This window comes from Strix uralensis, chromosome 1 (assembly GCF_047716275.1).
Source record: "Strix uralensis isolate ZFMK-TIS-50842 chromosome 1, bStrUra1, whole genome shotgun sequence".
Lineage (NCBI taxonomy): Eukaryota > Metazoa > Chordata > Aves > Strigiformes > Strigidae > Strix > Strix uralensis.
In genome coordinates, this window is record NC_133972.1 from 132,295,789 (window position 1) to 132,310,363 (window position 14,575).

General features: G+C 38.4%; 1 protein-coding gene across 7 annotated transcripts in view; it reads left to right on the forward strand.

The window, feature by feature from the left end:
* The window catches only part of LYN (LYN proto-oncogene, Src family tyrosine kinase), a 50,840-nt gene that overhangs the window by 11,123 nt on the left and 25,142 nt on the right, over positions 1-14,575 (forward strand). For 3 of the 7 annotated variants that reach the window (XM_074881470.1, XM_074881507.1, XM_074881498.1), the window contains exons 2-7: positions 9,687-9,760; positions 10,998-11,046; positions 11,139-11,244; positions 11,563-11,661; positions 11,775-11,878; positions 13,352-13,501. In XM_074881470.1, the coding sequence (XP_074737571.1) occupies positions 9,692-9,760; positions 10,998-11,046; positions 11,139-11,244; positions 11,563-11,661; positions 11,775-11,878; positions 13,352-13,501 (577 nt within the window). In that variant the 5' untranslated portion in view covers positions 9,687-9,691. Of the gene's footprint in view, positions 1-4,855; positions 5,093-9,686; positions 9,824-10,997; positions 11,047-11,138; positions 11,245-11,562; positions 11,662-11,774; positions 11,879-13,351; positions 13,502-14,575 lie in introns of those variants that run through there. The other 4 variants (XM_074881459.1, XM_074881482.1, XM_074881488.1 and 1 more) reach the window with 2 other exon arrangements.

The following is a 14,575-nucleotide window of genomic DNA, read 5'->3' on the forward strand; positions in this document are numbered from 1 at the left end:
AAGGTCTATTATGCAATGTTAACAATATTACAATCTTGTGTGGATTAACTTTCTTGTGTTTTGGTATTTTTCTTCAATTGAATAAACAAGAAAGAGAATCAGTAGTTTGTATAAATTATATTCTGCTTCATTTAGATGTAATGTTTTGATTCAGAATTTTGTTTTCATCCTTTTGCAAGCATTATAACATTATTATGCTACCACAATAACACTAGTTATTTTCAGTGTTTCTTCTTGATTTTTTTTTTGTGGTTTTCTGTTTGTTTGGTTTTTTACCACTGCCAAAATTCCTGCATATGAAACCAAGCTTTTAACAAACCTACATAAAAACTGTGGTGGATTTGTAGAAAAATAGAAGATGCTTCTTTCTTGGTCAAGGCCCACTACCCTTATTAGAGCTACCTTTTGTGTCATCAACTATGATGGTGTTTATTATATATGTTTTGCTGTCATTTATGACTTCCAACAAAGATCATGTATCATTTAGTTGATCACTGAATAAACTTATCCTCTCCCCAAAGACTTAAAGGCCAGACAGGCAAAGGTTGAACTGTGGATTAGTATCATCTGATTATAGAAAACTGTTTACCTGAACTGATACAGTTAGTTTTACCAAAGCACTCCTATTTCAAAGGCTGCAGAGGAAAGTACATAATCCTCAGATCTCAACTGACCACACCAGGTTTCTATAGAACTGTATTGGATCGCTTCATACTTAGAAGTTTGAGGTTTGATAATTTAAGTAACTTCTTTTTCATTTAGTATAGTGATGTGTTAATTACACAGCTAAAATGCCTGGTCTAGTAACTAAACAAACAAAAAAAATTAAAAATGGAGGGAGGGTATAGGAGAAAATGTTTTTCATTATATGATATGATTGTACTGCTCATAATGGGTCTGCCTTTCCCAGAAACACATCAATACAACAGTCTACAGACTACAATCAGTGCAGCAACTCCAGGTATTTTATCTCACCAGAAGTTTCTTGTCCTTATCTCAGCTGTTGGGAGATTTTTGCTGTATGATGTAATACACGGTCCACTTCCACTATAGTCAGATGGCAGCACACCTTTTTTCCCTGTTCTGACTTGAATTTTTATTTAAAGAACTTTTAAGTTAGAAAGTGTACTCGAGTTATGAAAGTTGCAGAGTCCTACCCCTGATTTCAATATGCAGGCCAATGTGGGAAAGGACACCAAATGGTGGAAGAAGGGGTGTCGAGCATGTCAATGACAACAGTAGTCAGCTTGGTAAGGAGTTCAGGAAAGGTTTCTGCCAGCCCAGGGTGGTTTAGTTGGACTGAGATATTTGTGCACTAACGTCAGGAATCTGAGCTCTGAAGAGGAGAAGCAGAAATACTGGTGCAGGGCTTAAAACTGAATGTTGCAGAGGAAGTAGAAATGTGACAGATTTATAACTGTAATAGAAATGCAAGTGTTGGAGAGCATGAAGGTGATAGGGTGATACTTTCTGTAACTGATATAGGAAAACCATAAAAAATAATCTGAGATAGCACGGACAAAGTAGAATTTGTCTTGGTTGCAATTGCTAAGGAAGGAACTGTGAAAGAAGCTGAATGGGGTAGTGGTGCCTGTCTGCTGCACTTCCCCAAACTCTTGGCAAGACCATTCTGTTGCCTGATGTTACATTAGCATTACATTGAGACTTTCTTTTTTAATACTTTCATTTGCAATGAAAAAACAGGAGTCCCCTTGTGATATTAGGAGGCATTAGAAACACACAGGTGGCTGAGAATATCATGCAGAAAGAATGGTCTGGCAAAATAACAGGGAGAAATTTAATATCAGGGTGTAAGGTAATGCCACTGGAGATATGAAAGTCTGCTGTGACAACAGTTTATCATTATGAAAAATGAGACAAACTTGGATGTCTTAATGGATCACAATGTGATTATAACAGGCTAGTGTGATGAAAGTGTGAAAATAATAAATTAATTCCTGGAATTTATTGGGTGACGTATTTCTGTAGATGGAAGAAATATTAACACTATTTGCTGAAAGACATTGCTGAAAGTCATCTTGGAACACCTGACCAACTCAGTTCAAGGAGTTCAAACTGAAACAGATGTGAAGCAGGGCTCCTAGGATAACCAGTGGAAATGGAAAAGACTGGGAGCGCTTGGTCTTTAAAGCCTAGAAAAGAGACTGAAAGAGATGTGACTTCTTTCTAATCGCCTGAGAGAATGAAGGGCTAAATGCCGTTATTGTCCCCAAAGCTGCTTAAGACTGGGAATTACAGGATGGCTTTTAAGCCAAGTGGAGTGGGGTTCTGAAACCTTGCAGCAATAATATTTTGTTCTTCCCCACCACCCCCCATTAACCTCTCTAAAAATGGATCATGGCAAACTTGCTTCTGAGCATGTACGATGTGATTGTGCTGCTCAGAACAGGTCTGCCTTTCCCGGAAGGTAATTTTTAGTCCTGTGCTCTAATCATGGGTGATAAACTAGATAGCTCTGTTATCTTGCTATGCTAGAAGTGCACCCCTGGAAATTTGAGTTTTTGACTTAAATGAAGATAAGTTTGAGGGAATCTCACAGTAACATGCTTGTTGCATACTTTTCCACTGCAGTAACGTTTGGGTTTTGATGTTTACACTGGGCATTAACTTGTTTCTCTTCTTCACCTCTTCATATAGATATGCATGTCAAAATATTATTTTAGCTTTGTCTCACCTTTTCCCAAAAAAAGATTGAAGCAGCTCAAGAATTCCCCAAATTTTTTCCTTTTTAAAAAATGCTGTCAGCTGGACTACTGCTTCTGACATCACAGGAACAACAGGAGTCTACACAGGGCAAGTCTGTCACAGTTAAACACTGAGTAGCTTTAGGCTATCCACGCTCCTTTTTATATGCATTGCAGGGAGAACATGGTGATTTGTGCCCGTGTGTGTGTATCATATAAGGGATAAATTCAGTTTGGGAGACATAGAGATGATGTAATCTGGATGTATAGAAACAAGCTAAATATAAAAAGAAATTAAATTACATGAGATGAGGAGTGTCTGAGACATACATAATCGTTTTCAGCAGAAAGGCAAGGGAAGAACAAACTGCTTAAGTTCCCCTAGTGCATCTCCAGTGCAAAAGCAAGATATAGGAAGTGAAACAAGCCCAAGATGAAAGCTGACCCAGGATTTCTGTGTTTGCAAAAGTCTAGTTTGATGAAAGTTATCAGGCAGTCAAGTTCTTACCAGGCAGTGAAATTTGAATGTGTGTATATATATAATATATATTTTTAAACATATTTTGGGTTGACATAGTGCTTAGGGATATGGTGTAGTTAGGAACTGTCAGTGTTAGGTTAATGGTTGGACTAGATGATCTTCAAGGTCTTTTCCAGTCTAGATGATTCTGTGATTCTATGTATACATCTTTTATATTTTTTAATCTATATATATATGTGATGAATTTCAGGTATAAGACCAAGGCTGAACAAAACCACAACTGATCATTTTTGAGACAGGCAAGGAATAGGAATCCAATTCTGTTCAGTTGCTCTCCAGTTTAATTCTTTCACATTACTCCCAACCACAGATAATTTACTTTTGCCACTCTTATTATCACTCCAGTCTAGTAGCACATCTTCATTGGCACAATTATGTATAGAGCAGTGCTGATGAGGCTTTTCTGAGCTCTACCACCTTAAATTAAACTCCTCCTATGTGTTCCTTGGAGGTTGTTTTGCCATTCTGCACCATGTGATGATGGGTTGTAAATGAACCCAGGTTCCCCCCCGCCCCTCAGAGATGGTCGTCTTCATAGTCCCAATAACAGAGGTGTAGAAGATCATTTGCAACACTCAGGTACAACAGATGATGTGGAAATGGATCAACATAGAGTGAAAGTCAGCAATAAAGGTTAAGATAAATTAATTCCTTAAATTTAAGATTTTTCGCATTTTTTTTTTTTTTCATGGAATGGGAAACTTGAGCAGTTGATTGAAATTATGTAGAAAGTTGGATGGGGTACTGAGAAAGCATGTGTTTGTGTCCTTGGGCAGAGTGGGCTTACTATTCTTCCTCCCCAGCAGTTTTAGATCTGAGTTGATCACTCTGAGTTTGTTTTTCATGACACTTCTGCCTTGACCTTAAGGGTAATACAGAGAAGTCTCGCATTGTCAATTATTCAGGAGATCTGATGAAGGCATCACTATGTTACCTCTGGCTTTATAACTTGTGAAGTAGCAGCAAACCAGCTGGCATTAAAGGCCAGAATGAAATGTCTAAAACAGAGGAGGGAAGAGATATTCTTTTCAATTTTTGAAAGAGGTGTTAAAAAATAAAATTATTTACCGCTCTGCTCTCTAAGGTGGTTTAAAGCTCCAGGTTTAAAACCAGTTGGGTTTTTTTATATATAGGTGTAAACAATTGCTTCCTGCTCTTTGGTTCAGAAGCTTAAATATAGAGCAATGTTCAAGACTCAGAATAATTTGGGGATCTTGATTTTTTTTTTTTACTTTTTTTCCTTTATATTTCTTAATGCACTATCTCTCTCTTATTTGTACTGCTAAGGAACAGCTTTTATATATACGCATAAGAAATATTTGTGGCTTAAATGAAGAGTTTACTGCTTATAAACCTCGTAATTGAACACAGATTTATTTTTATATATGTACCTGTTAAAATACATATGTATATGTTAAAAACCTAAGCTGCCCACAGAACTGGTGTTTATATACATGATTACTGACCTTTTGAACCACAGATATTTATTTGATAAAATAGAGTTGCTTGTATACTCACTGTTGTAGTTCGAATTCTTTTAGAAGTTACTTTATTATTGGAAAAGCCAAAATATAATCTGTTTTAGTTGTTTTTCAAAAGTTTGAATCTTCTGCAAAGATTAAAATGAAGCCACCCTAAACTGTTGAAAAATCTGTGAGGATTTGAAAATCATTTTCATGAAGACATGACTTCAATCAAGAAAAGCCCAGACATGTCAGATGGATTTTTAGGAAATGTTCCTAATGTGTGCCGTAAATATTGGATCTAACAGAATCACAAAGAGGAGAATAGTTGTGACCATAAGCAAATTGAAAAATGAGACTGGCTTTGTAAATGATGCAAAAGGGTAAGTGCTGGGAGGAAGTGAAACCTCAAATGCTGCTGATGGTGGATGGACAGGTGATGGTCACACGAAATTTTCTTGCAGTAGGAAGTATTGTGGCTTTAGACACATTACTCTGCTGGTAATGTAGCAAAAGGCAGGTAAAACAATAGTATTTAGGGGATAGACAGCAGCTTTTAACCCTGGAAAAATGTTGCGCTAGTTTCCGATTCCCACCCCCCCAATCCATTTTGGAATTAAAGACCCGAGTGCTGCTGCAGCAAGACGAAACAGGGGATTTGGAGAGAAAATTCAAGGCAAATGCCTCTGTAGACATCAAAATCGGTGTCTGTGGAACAACCTGCTGCAGAGGCTCTGTGTGGTGGTTCTTATGGATACCCTTGTGGCTTATTGAAGGGTGCCTGAATTTAGATTCTTGTCACCATGCTGCAGATGTTAACTCAACTACCTGTCTTTACGTTTTAGCTATGAAATAAAATATGCTCTTTGTTAAAAGAGAAGATGTTACATTTTTAGATGTTTGTTTATAAATTTAGTGGCTATGTTATATAGAGTTTCTTTTAATTAAATGTTTTTCTTTCATGTCTAGAGGTGTGGACAGGACAATAAATAAAAAGAACGGATGAAAAGTAGTGTTTCCTGTATTGCAAAACTGTTGGAATGGGAAACCTCTGAGTAGGGACAGACAGCATTTCTTCTGATTTATTTTTATTTTATTTTATTTATTTTTATTTATTTTATTATTTTTATGTCTGATGAACAATAACATAGTTTCATTTGTAACAGTGCTGCACTCTCTGGATTGCTCTTTGCTTACCATATTCTCTTTATGTCTCTACAAAACACTTCCTTGATGCTCCTTGTGATACAGCAACGGAGCTATGCAAATAAACATTTTACACTGGCTGAAATATTTTATTTATGCATGAATGAATTTCCCCCCTTCAGATTTTCCTTATGACTACTGTATAAACTGAGAGAAACATTTTGTATTTCAAAGCTTCTTTTCTGTATGGGTAATTTGCTAAGGTCGAACGTTTATGAAGTTAACTTTGGTAATGATATAGCATTTTATATTTTGAAATCCATTACAATGCGTGTTGATTGAAACTCTCCTGTCAGTGCCTGCTCTTTATACTGGCCCTATGAATATTTGCTTTGATACCACTCTCAAAATCCTGGGAAAGACCTGCATCAGATTTCAGTAAAAATGTATAATATTATGCTGGAAATAAATACGTCTGGCGTTGCAGATGAACTGAGCAGTCACTGAGCCAAAGCTTTTGAAACCAAACCAGTTACATTTGTTTTGGGCATAGGACTGATCTTATGGAATTTTAAATGTGCAGTCCAGAACCCAGTGCACACAGCTTTGCAGAGGGTTAGCACGTACAGAAATAGAAGATTTTGTGTCCTTTGAAGAGTTCAAAAATCAAAAGAACATGTGCTCATTGATCTGGTTTCTGCTGTTTAAAAACTATTTTTCAACTTTATTTATGCTTTGTCTCCATTGTCTGCCTATACTTGTTTAGAAATAACATAAGGTTGGAAAATTAAATATTAAATTATATATCATACGCTTAACTATAATATTAAGTGCTAAACATTCATTTTATGATATTGCATATTTTTCATATGTTTCTTTTGCGAGATTTAAGAGGCTTGTTTCATAAAGAGGTTAAAAGTCTCAGGATGTGTCTACGTTAGCATTTTAGTTAGATCGGGATCAAACTCCTGAAGCAGTTGCCCCCACTTGCTAGGCTATAGCTCACATTGTGGATCAGAGTTGGAGTACAAGGACAGGACTGCTTTAGGAAGTTACAGTGTGGGGCTTACCTTTAGGTAAACCCTTGCTGTGGTCTTGCTCCTACTGAATGTTCAATCCTTGGGTCTGTTCTGGAGTGAATGGAGCAATAAGCCCCCCTAAAACAGGTATGGGCTTCAGCACCAACTGTTGGGGCTATTTGCTAATGTAGACCTAGCTAAGTCCTGTGAGGACCATGGGCTTTCACCTCCATGAGGAAATAAACAAAAACAAGTGGCTCTTGATGAGGCTCAGGATCTTCTTCTCTTTGTTTGGTGCCATCGCATACTGTATTTGTGTGATTTCACACAACATTGAGTAGACTTCTGTGGGATTACAGAGCACCTGCATATTGGCACTGACCTGTTGTTGTTACTGTCACGAACAAATGCTGACCTTGAGTTTACCAGCACAACCTCACAGCAGGCTTAAGTTACAGCTGTTCACGTGCTTTAAGCTGCAGAAAAAAATGAGTAAATATGCTTTTCTCTGAGTTTGCACTGGCACTGGACAAGCTGCAGTCTCTAAAGATATCTTCAGCTTTCTTATACCGATAGGGAAAGGGATTTTTGGCTGACAACTTAGATCAAATTACCTTATGTCCTCCACTTTAGCTGTTTGTTCTGTAGAAGCAGAACTATTCAAGAGCAAAAAGGTTAGCACTTAGGTGGCTGAGTACCTGATCTTGCAGATACAGCAGGTAATTAAACACTGGGCTTCCTGATGTCTAGAGTGAATGTACAAACACCAGCCTGCCTGTGGGTGTACAGAAATTTCCTGTGAACCATTAACTACAGAACAAGAGTTATCTATATATCCACAATTGTAAATAAATAAAATTTTAAAAAAATCCTTCTCAGTATTTCAGTACAACTAGTATGTAACCCATATAGAGCTGAGAATTGGGAAAAATCTCCCAATGGGTGTTTTCAGAAACTAAAGCATTAAAGGTGTTTGCTTCTAAGGGCTGAAGGTGCCCCACAGTGCCTTCAGACAAGTATGAGAACACTTAAATATTGACACACAAGGAGAGGAAACTGTATTCTCTGCCTCTGTGGGATGATGATGCCTGGTCAGTGCCCATTGATTTTCTGTATGATTCCTTTTCATTTCAAGAGAAGATGAGAAGGGGAGCAATGAGTTCTCATGCTGTTTTTAAACCAGTATCACAGTTCACTGCATCAGTACTGAAATCTTATGGACACCCAAAATCTGTTGGCAATCGGTGACAGATAATTTGCAGAAATGGTAGGAGAGGATGTACCCTCCTCTCATGTTTAAGAGAAAACATTCAGCCCATGGATAGGATAGTGCATCTGCTTCCTCAGTAGCAGGATGGGAGATTAAAGGAAGGCAATGCGGGAAACTGAGACCTGCCATGTGGAGCGCTTGTGACCTTGGTTTATTGTTATAGTCAGTTAGGATTATGGTTATTATCAGTATTGTAACAAAAGTACAAGTCTTAATATGAACCCAGACCAATCTGGCTAATTTTCCTACTTGCAGAGTAGGGTGTATAAGGCACCATCTTATTGAAACAGTTGTGTCTGCAACTGAATGCCTCTGCTACTTTAACTGTTTACTATGATGACCTTTTCGATCCTAGAGATGAAGGTAAAAGTGAGATGTAGTGTAGAGCGTTACAATCTGTTTTAGCTTCTCCAGCTGTGTTTCAGTCAGTGCTGGTTTACTTGAGCCCATATATGCACTGAGCTCTTATTTTAGGTTTTACATTGTTCTTCAAAGAACTGGCTTTAAAGATTAATTAGGGCAGGGGGGGAGTGAAAGTGTGTGCCTGCAAGGGAAAATGTGACTGTGAACTTAGCATTAGAGCACTGACCTGAAAGGAGGGAGAGAGGAAGGAAGGAGAGGTTTGAAAAGCATTCATAGTGGATTCTTTGAAGAGTAAGTATAATTACTCTCCTCTGAGGGAGGAATATAGAGATAATGTATATATGCTTGCTGAAGTACTATGTAATTACATCATGGGATTAGCAGTCAGGTTCCAGTCATGTAGATGCTAACAGCTGTATCACATCTGATTTAGCATGACTACACATCCTGAGAGAAGAATTATCCTTCTAAATTTTATTGAAGAAGAAATACTCGCATGGTGATTTGCTGTCACTGATAACACACATTGGCTATTTTAGACCGCTGTAACAGGCCTGTTTGAACAAGGAGATTCATTACTGAAGGTCACAGTAGCAGCATATCTGCCATGGAGCTGGGACTGCACAAGTCATCAGCCTCATGCGAGACAGGGATTTGAATCAAATGGAGCTCCCTGCTAGACTGGCATACGCAAAATGAGGTGGGGAGATACAGGCATTGCTAAGTCCGGCTGCAGTTCTCATCAGTTGGACTGGAATTTTTTTCCTACATCCTCCAAAGCAGCCTTTTCTCTAAAACATACAGAAATAAGTTGTCACTACAGTAATTATATTTTTTTTTATATCTATTCTGAAGCTCACAGAGTATCAGAAAGATGTAAGGGGTTTTGGTGGGGGAGGGCAGATTGGGGAGAAAAGATGATAAATCTGAAAACGTTGAAATGGTAAATAAGTATTTTGAAATATTTACTTCATCTGTGGATTGAGACAAGAAGTCATTTCTTTCATTTGCAGCAGAAAAGAGCTTTCAGCATGTGTTCCTAACCTTCAGTTGTTCTCCCTGTGAACTATTGTGTATGAAAAGGAAGCACATTTTTGATGCGTAGCCCAGATGATTGCATGGGAAACGGCTTGGTATATGGCTAAATGTTTTTGTTTAATACCTTTTTTATTCCAACAGGAAATATGGGATGTATAAAATCAAAAAGGAAAGAGAATCTGCATGGAGATGGTCTAGATTTGAAGAATCAACCAGTACGTAAAACTGAACGAACTATTTATGTGAGGGATCCAACGTCCAATAAACAGCAAAGGCCAGTAAGTAGATAGTCTCAGGGGAGAATTCCAGTAGCAAGATCAAAGCATGACTGGCATAACTTAAATTTCAATCCAAAGCACATGCATGAAGAAATTCAAATTATCATTAGTCCACAACTGGGATTTTAGGGTTGTGCAGTTCACCCTCAACGAATAAGTACTTAAAGAAATAAAAAATGGCAGTTTGTTACTTAATTACTTTATGTTTGTCATAGTTTTCTGCAAGAAAACTAATTCTTTACAATGCTGGATCTAGATATAGCTATGTCTGTAGAAGGATGCTGGGTGACTTTAGAAAACCTGAAGCAGTTTAGAACTGGTTTTAATAGCTATAGGATCCAGGTGTTGATTATGTAATTTAAAAAGGAATCACGAGCGATTCTTTACCAGCTCTAGTCAGCTTTCCTTTTACCCACTGAAGGCCACTACTCAACCTTGCACGAGGTGCGTAGGCGAGGACAGGAGGGCAGCGGAGGGTGCAGTGGCAAAGGGAGCAGCACTGTGCTGCAGGAGGAACAGGTTAATGGCAGGTCCACGTGTGCTGCCTGGCATTAGAAAGGAAGGGTCCTGTCGGGTACCAAGTGGGTTTGCTGTTTTGCAGATTGACTGGTACCTTTTCTCCCTTTGCTCTCTACCATGCTGAGGAAACCATATTTCCTGACTGCCTTTATTGAGGGGCCATGCTCTCTGCGGGTGTGAATGACACCCTTCTCTCCCCTCTCACCAGCTGACTCAGTGTGCTCTCGGTCAATGCACAAACATCACAAACTACCATTTTGGGGTGTTTTTAATTACTCTTTTTTTTTCTTGCACAATCTTAGCAACGTAAGCATGCTTGTCATTCTTGAGCACGACAGCTACATATTAGTAACTGTCCTGTTAAAGTGCCCTGCTTAAAGCCTCTTCAGCAGAAGTCACAAAACTGTGAACTTCCTCCCTACAGCTTGTGTCACACCTTCCTGAGGTCTGAGCCGCTCAATTCAAGGTCTAGTGGGGACTTACTATATTTTTATGTTGTAATTCATTTTTGAAGAATGGTGGGAAAAGACGGGAGCATTTCCTTTTAATTTAAGATACATAAGATGATACCAAAGCAACTGACTAGTATGTAATTGTACTGTAAGATTGTAACAGAGATCTAAAACTGCTTAATTAAAGAGATATTTTATTGTAGGCAAATCCAGAAGCACAGCTCTTACCAGGACAGAGGTTTGTCAGTGAAGGTACGTTTTCATAGGAATCTTACTGCTGTGTGCTATGCCCATGTCAGTCTGCAAAATAATGTGAATGTGCCTTTGGTTTTCTACCTTTGCAGAAACAGAGGAGCATGGAGTCATTGTGGTAGCTTTGTATCCCTATGATGGCATTCATGAAGAGGACTTGTCCTTCAAAAAAGGAGAAAAATTGAAAGTTATTGAGGAGTAAGTATGACAGTACTGATTGTATTGTAGTTTTTCTTTGGACTCATCTAATGCCCTTTATAATTTTTTGATATCCTACTCATAATATGTGTATTAATGTTAAGAGAGCTTCCTTATATATGAAAATACAAATGTGCCCTTGGTAACAGTGACCAAACATTGATCCAACGGAGCCAATGTCTTCTCAGGGGGCTTGAGTTCAGAGAAAAGATGATGCTTCTCTCTCCAGCATGGGCAAAGCTCTCGGCACAGTAGAACACAAACAACACTTTATCATTTTCCTTTCCTGTGAATACTATTGTTGTTTCTGTTTTTCAGGCTGGGAGAATGGTGGAGAGCAAAATCTCTCACAACGAGGAAGGAAGGCTTCATTCCCAGCAACTACGTAGCAAAAGTAGACACCCTGGAAACAGAAGAGTAAGTTCTCCCAGGCTCTAAATACTGGCAAACTACTTCTTCACTCACCCTGGTGGTGTATCCTTTGTGGGTGGGGCATAGAAATGGTTCTAACTCTTTGAAATACTTTTCAGATGGTTCTTCAAAGACATAACCCGAAAAGATGCTGAAAGACAACTCCTGGCTCCTGGAAATAGTCCTGGAGCTTTCCTTATCAGAGAAAGTGAAACATTAAAAGGTAGGCTTTGGGGTGGGTTACTTTGGAATTGATAGTAGAGTTAAAAACATACAGTCTGCCTTCACAAAAATTGGCATCAGGTGGCACTGGGTGTCGAGTAGTCACAGTGTGTCGTATTGTGTGAACTTTCTGCAGTTCTGTAGGAGTGAGAAGGATGAGAAAATCACCAGGAAAAGAGAGAAGAGACTTACAGGTTAACACCCAAAGTTGAGATAGGGAAAAAAAAAGTGTGTGTGTGATTACACTGACAAGAAGCAGGAATGAATGAAGTGAGAGGTCTTTTCTCTTAACATTTGTGATTCCTTTATTGAAGGACACTTTTCACTGTAAATAGTAGTAGATGCTGCATTTTATATTCTTCCATTATTCGATCTGTATCCATTGCTACAAGTCTTAAAATGTAGTTAGTGCATAATGAGGGTTCACACTTCTGCACTTCTGTAGTGTGATTTTTTTCAAAAAGCTTTTTGGTAGATCTTTGTGCTGTAGATGGAGTTCTTTGTACTGAAAAGCTTAGTGAGGTCTCCAGACTCTTCGGCTGGGACTTTGAGAAGAGTGTCAGAGGTTCTGCCCCAGCGTCTGGACTCTTGACAGCAGCCTGACTGGATACTCCAACTGGATACTCTAACACTGCATCCTCCAGAGGAAGATGTATGAATCCCTTCAGCAGATCATATGTCTGTCCTCTCCACTGGGTAGCTTTTGTGGCCCTAACAGTGCAGATTCTTGATTAGCTAGCTTTCTGTAATGGGCCTGTATCTGTGCTCTCAAATGAAGACTCCTAAATTCAACATAAGCTGCTGAGACAAGGTAGCACCAAAATGTTTCTTTCTAGTCCCTTCTGTCACTGGATGTGTGGGGGGGAGAGAGAAGGGAGTGAGGTGGTTTCTTATCCTTTGAAAATGGATGAGAATTGTATGAGTAGAAGAAATGAAGAGCTCTGTAGTTAAGGGTAGATGCTCTGCTGCCCTATCTTAAATCCCAGTTGAGGTTAGGCTCCCTAGGACTAACAGATCTGCTCTCCCTCCTGTAAGCCTCAAGCCATCTCCAAACTATCCTTTTGCTGATTGGCCCATGACATCCAGCGTGTTCCTTTTCTGAAATGCTGATCACCAAATTTCAGCTTCTGCCTGAGGAGTGTGACAGCCCTGGCCTTGCTTTCCCAGCCGGCTCCACTCAAGCTGGGGGTACTTTCTGCAGAAGTGGGTGTTGCACATGTTGTTGCCAGAATTGTGGAACTCTTGAGTTTGTTGAATAAAATTGAAAAAGAAAGTGTGACTGTAAGCATTTTAGTGACTAGTTCAGGACCGCCTATTGGCTAACTTCCTCCTGTTGATTGCAAAATGCTTTTTGAGGAAATAAGGGAGTAAAAAGAAAAACAGACAAAAGATGATTTTGTTAGGCTCAACTGTATATGCATGGACACTGCTGACTTTTGCTATCTGTTAATGACCCTTCTTTCTTGATCCACAGGGAGCTATTCTCTCTCCATAAGAGACTATGATCCACAGCATGGTGATGTTATTAAGCACTACAAAATTAGGAGTCTAGACAATGGAGGATTTTACATCTCTCCAAGAATAACTTTTCCCAACATCAATGATATGATCAAACATTATCAAAGTAAGTTAAATCGGTTAGTGAATTACTTAATAGAATACAGCCATTATTTCCTGTGAAGGAAAATAAACGCTTTCTTGTTTTGTTTCAAACCTTTTCATCTTTTTTTTATTTGTTTCCTAAATAACACAGGCATGCACGTTATCAAAGACAAAGTAAAACTGGTTGGAACCCAAGTAACCTTATCATAATCAGATGTAATGCTGCTTGCTCTGTGGCATACCACTGTGAAATAAAGAATAACTTTATAAAACACCTCATCAAAGTTATGATGATGTGAAACTACAATAAGAATTGACTGCATTGTAAATAAATAAATTCTGTATTTGACAGTAAATTTGTATTCACAATTAGCAGAAATACATATAGACTTGTGAATGTCTTCTTGCGGTGTTGAGTGTGGAATTGTTTTTATTTTTCTCATAAAATTATTTGTTTATTTGTTTATTTACTATGAAAGACATTTTGAAGGAAGTAAAAGTCCATTGACTTCAAAGAAAAAAGAGCCCACCCACACAGAATGTATGCATTTATTATTTTAAAAAGGGGGATGGAGAGGAAGGGACAAGTTTCTACCTATGTTTTAGCTATGAGAGTGACTTTCCATTCTGCGTAACCTCCTGGTGAACAGCTCCAAAATATATTTTTAAGTCTCATATCTGGGAAGACAAAGATGAAAAGTGTAGGACAGAAAATCACACAGTGATTTTTGAAAGCCACACTGAGGACTTGGCCATGAGATTTCTCTGAGTTGTTAGACATGTGTGGTAATTCTTTGGCACAGCTGGAAATCCTGAGAATTATTCTACATTTGTATTAAAGTTGTAGCTGGTCAGTGTCTGGAGAAAAAAAATGGTGACCTACTTATGCTTGCATGCACATGTGTCTGAAGCAATGTTACAAGAAAATTTAATGACAAATTTGGAATACAGGTTCCAAGCCTGACTCTAGTGTGCATCTTCATCAACATGCTGTCAGTAAACAGATCTTATATTTTATTTAGTTGATATGAATTGTACTAAATAACCTTAATAAGCTGATGGTAACCAGATGCATATGATGCTTCTATTTTAAATT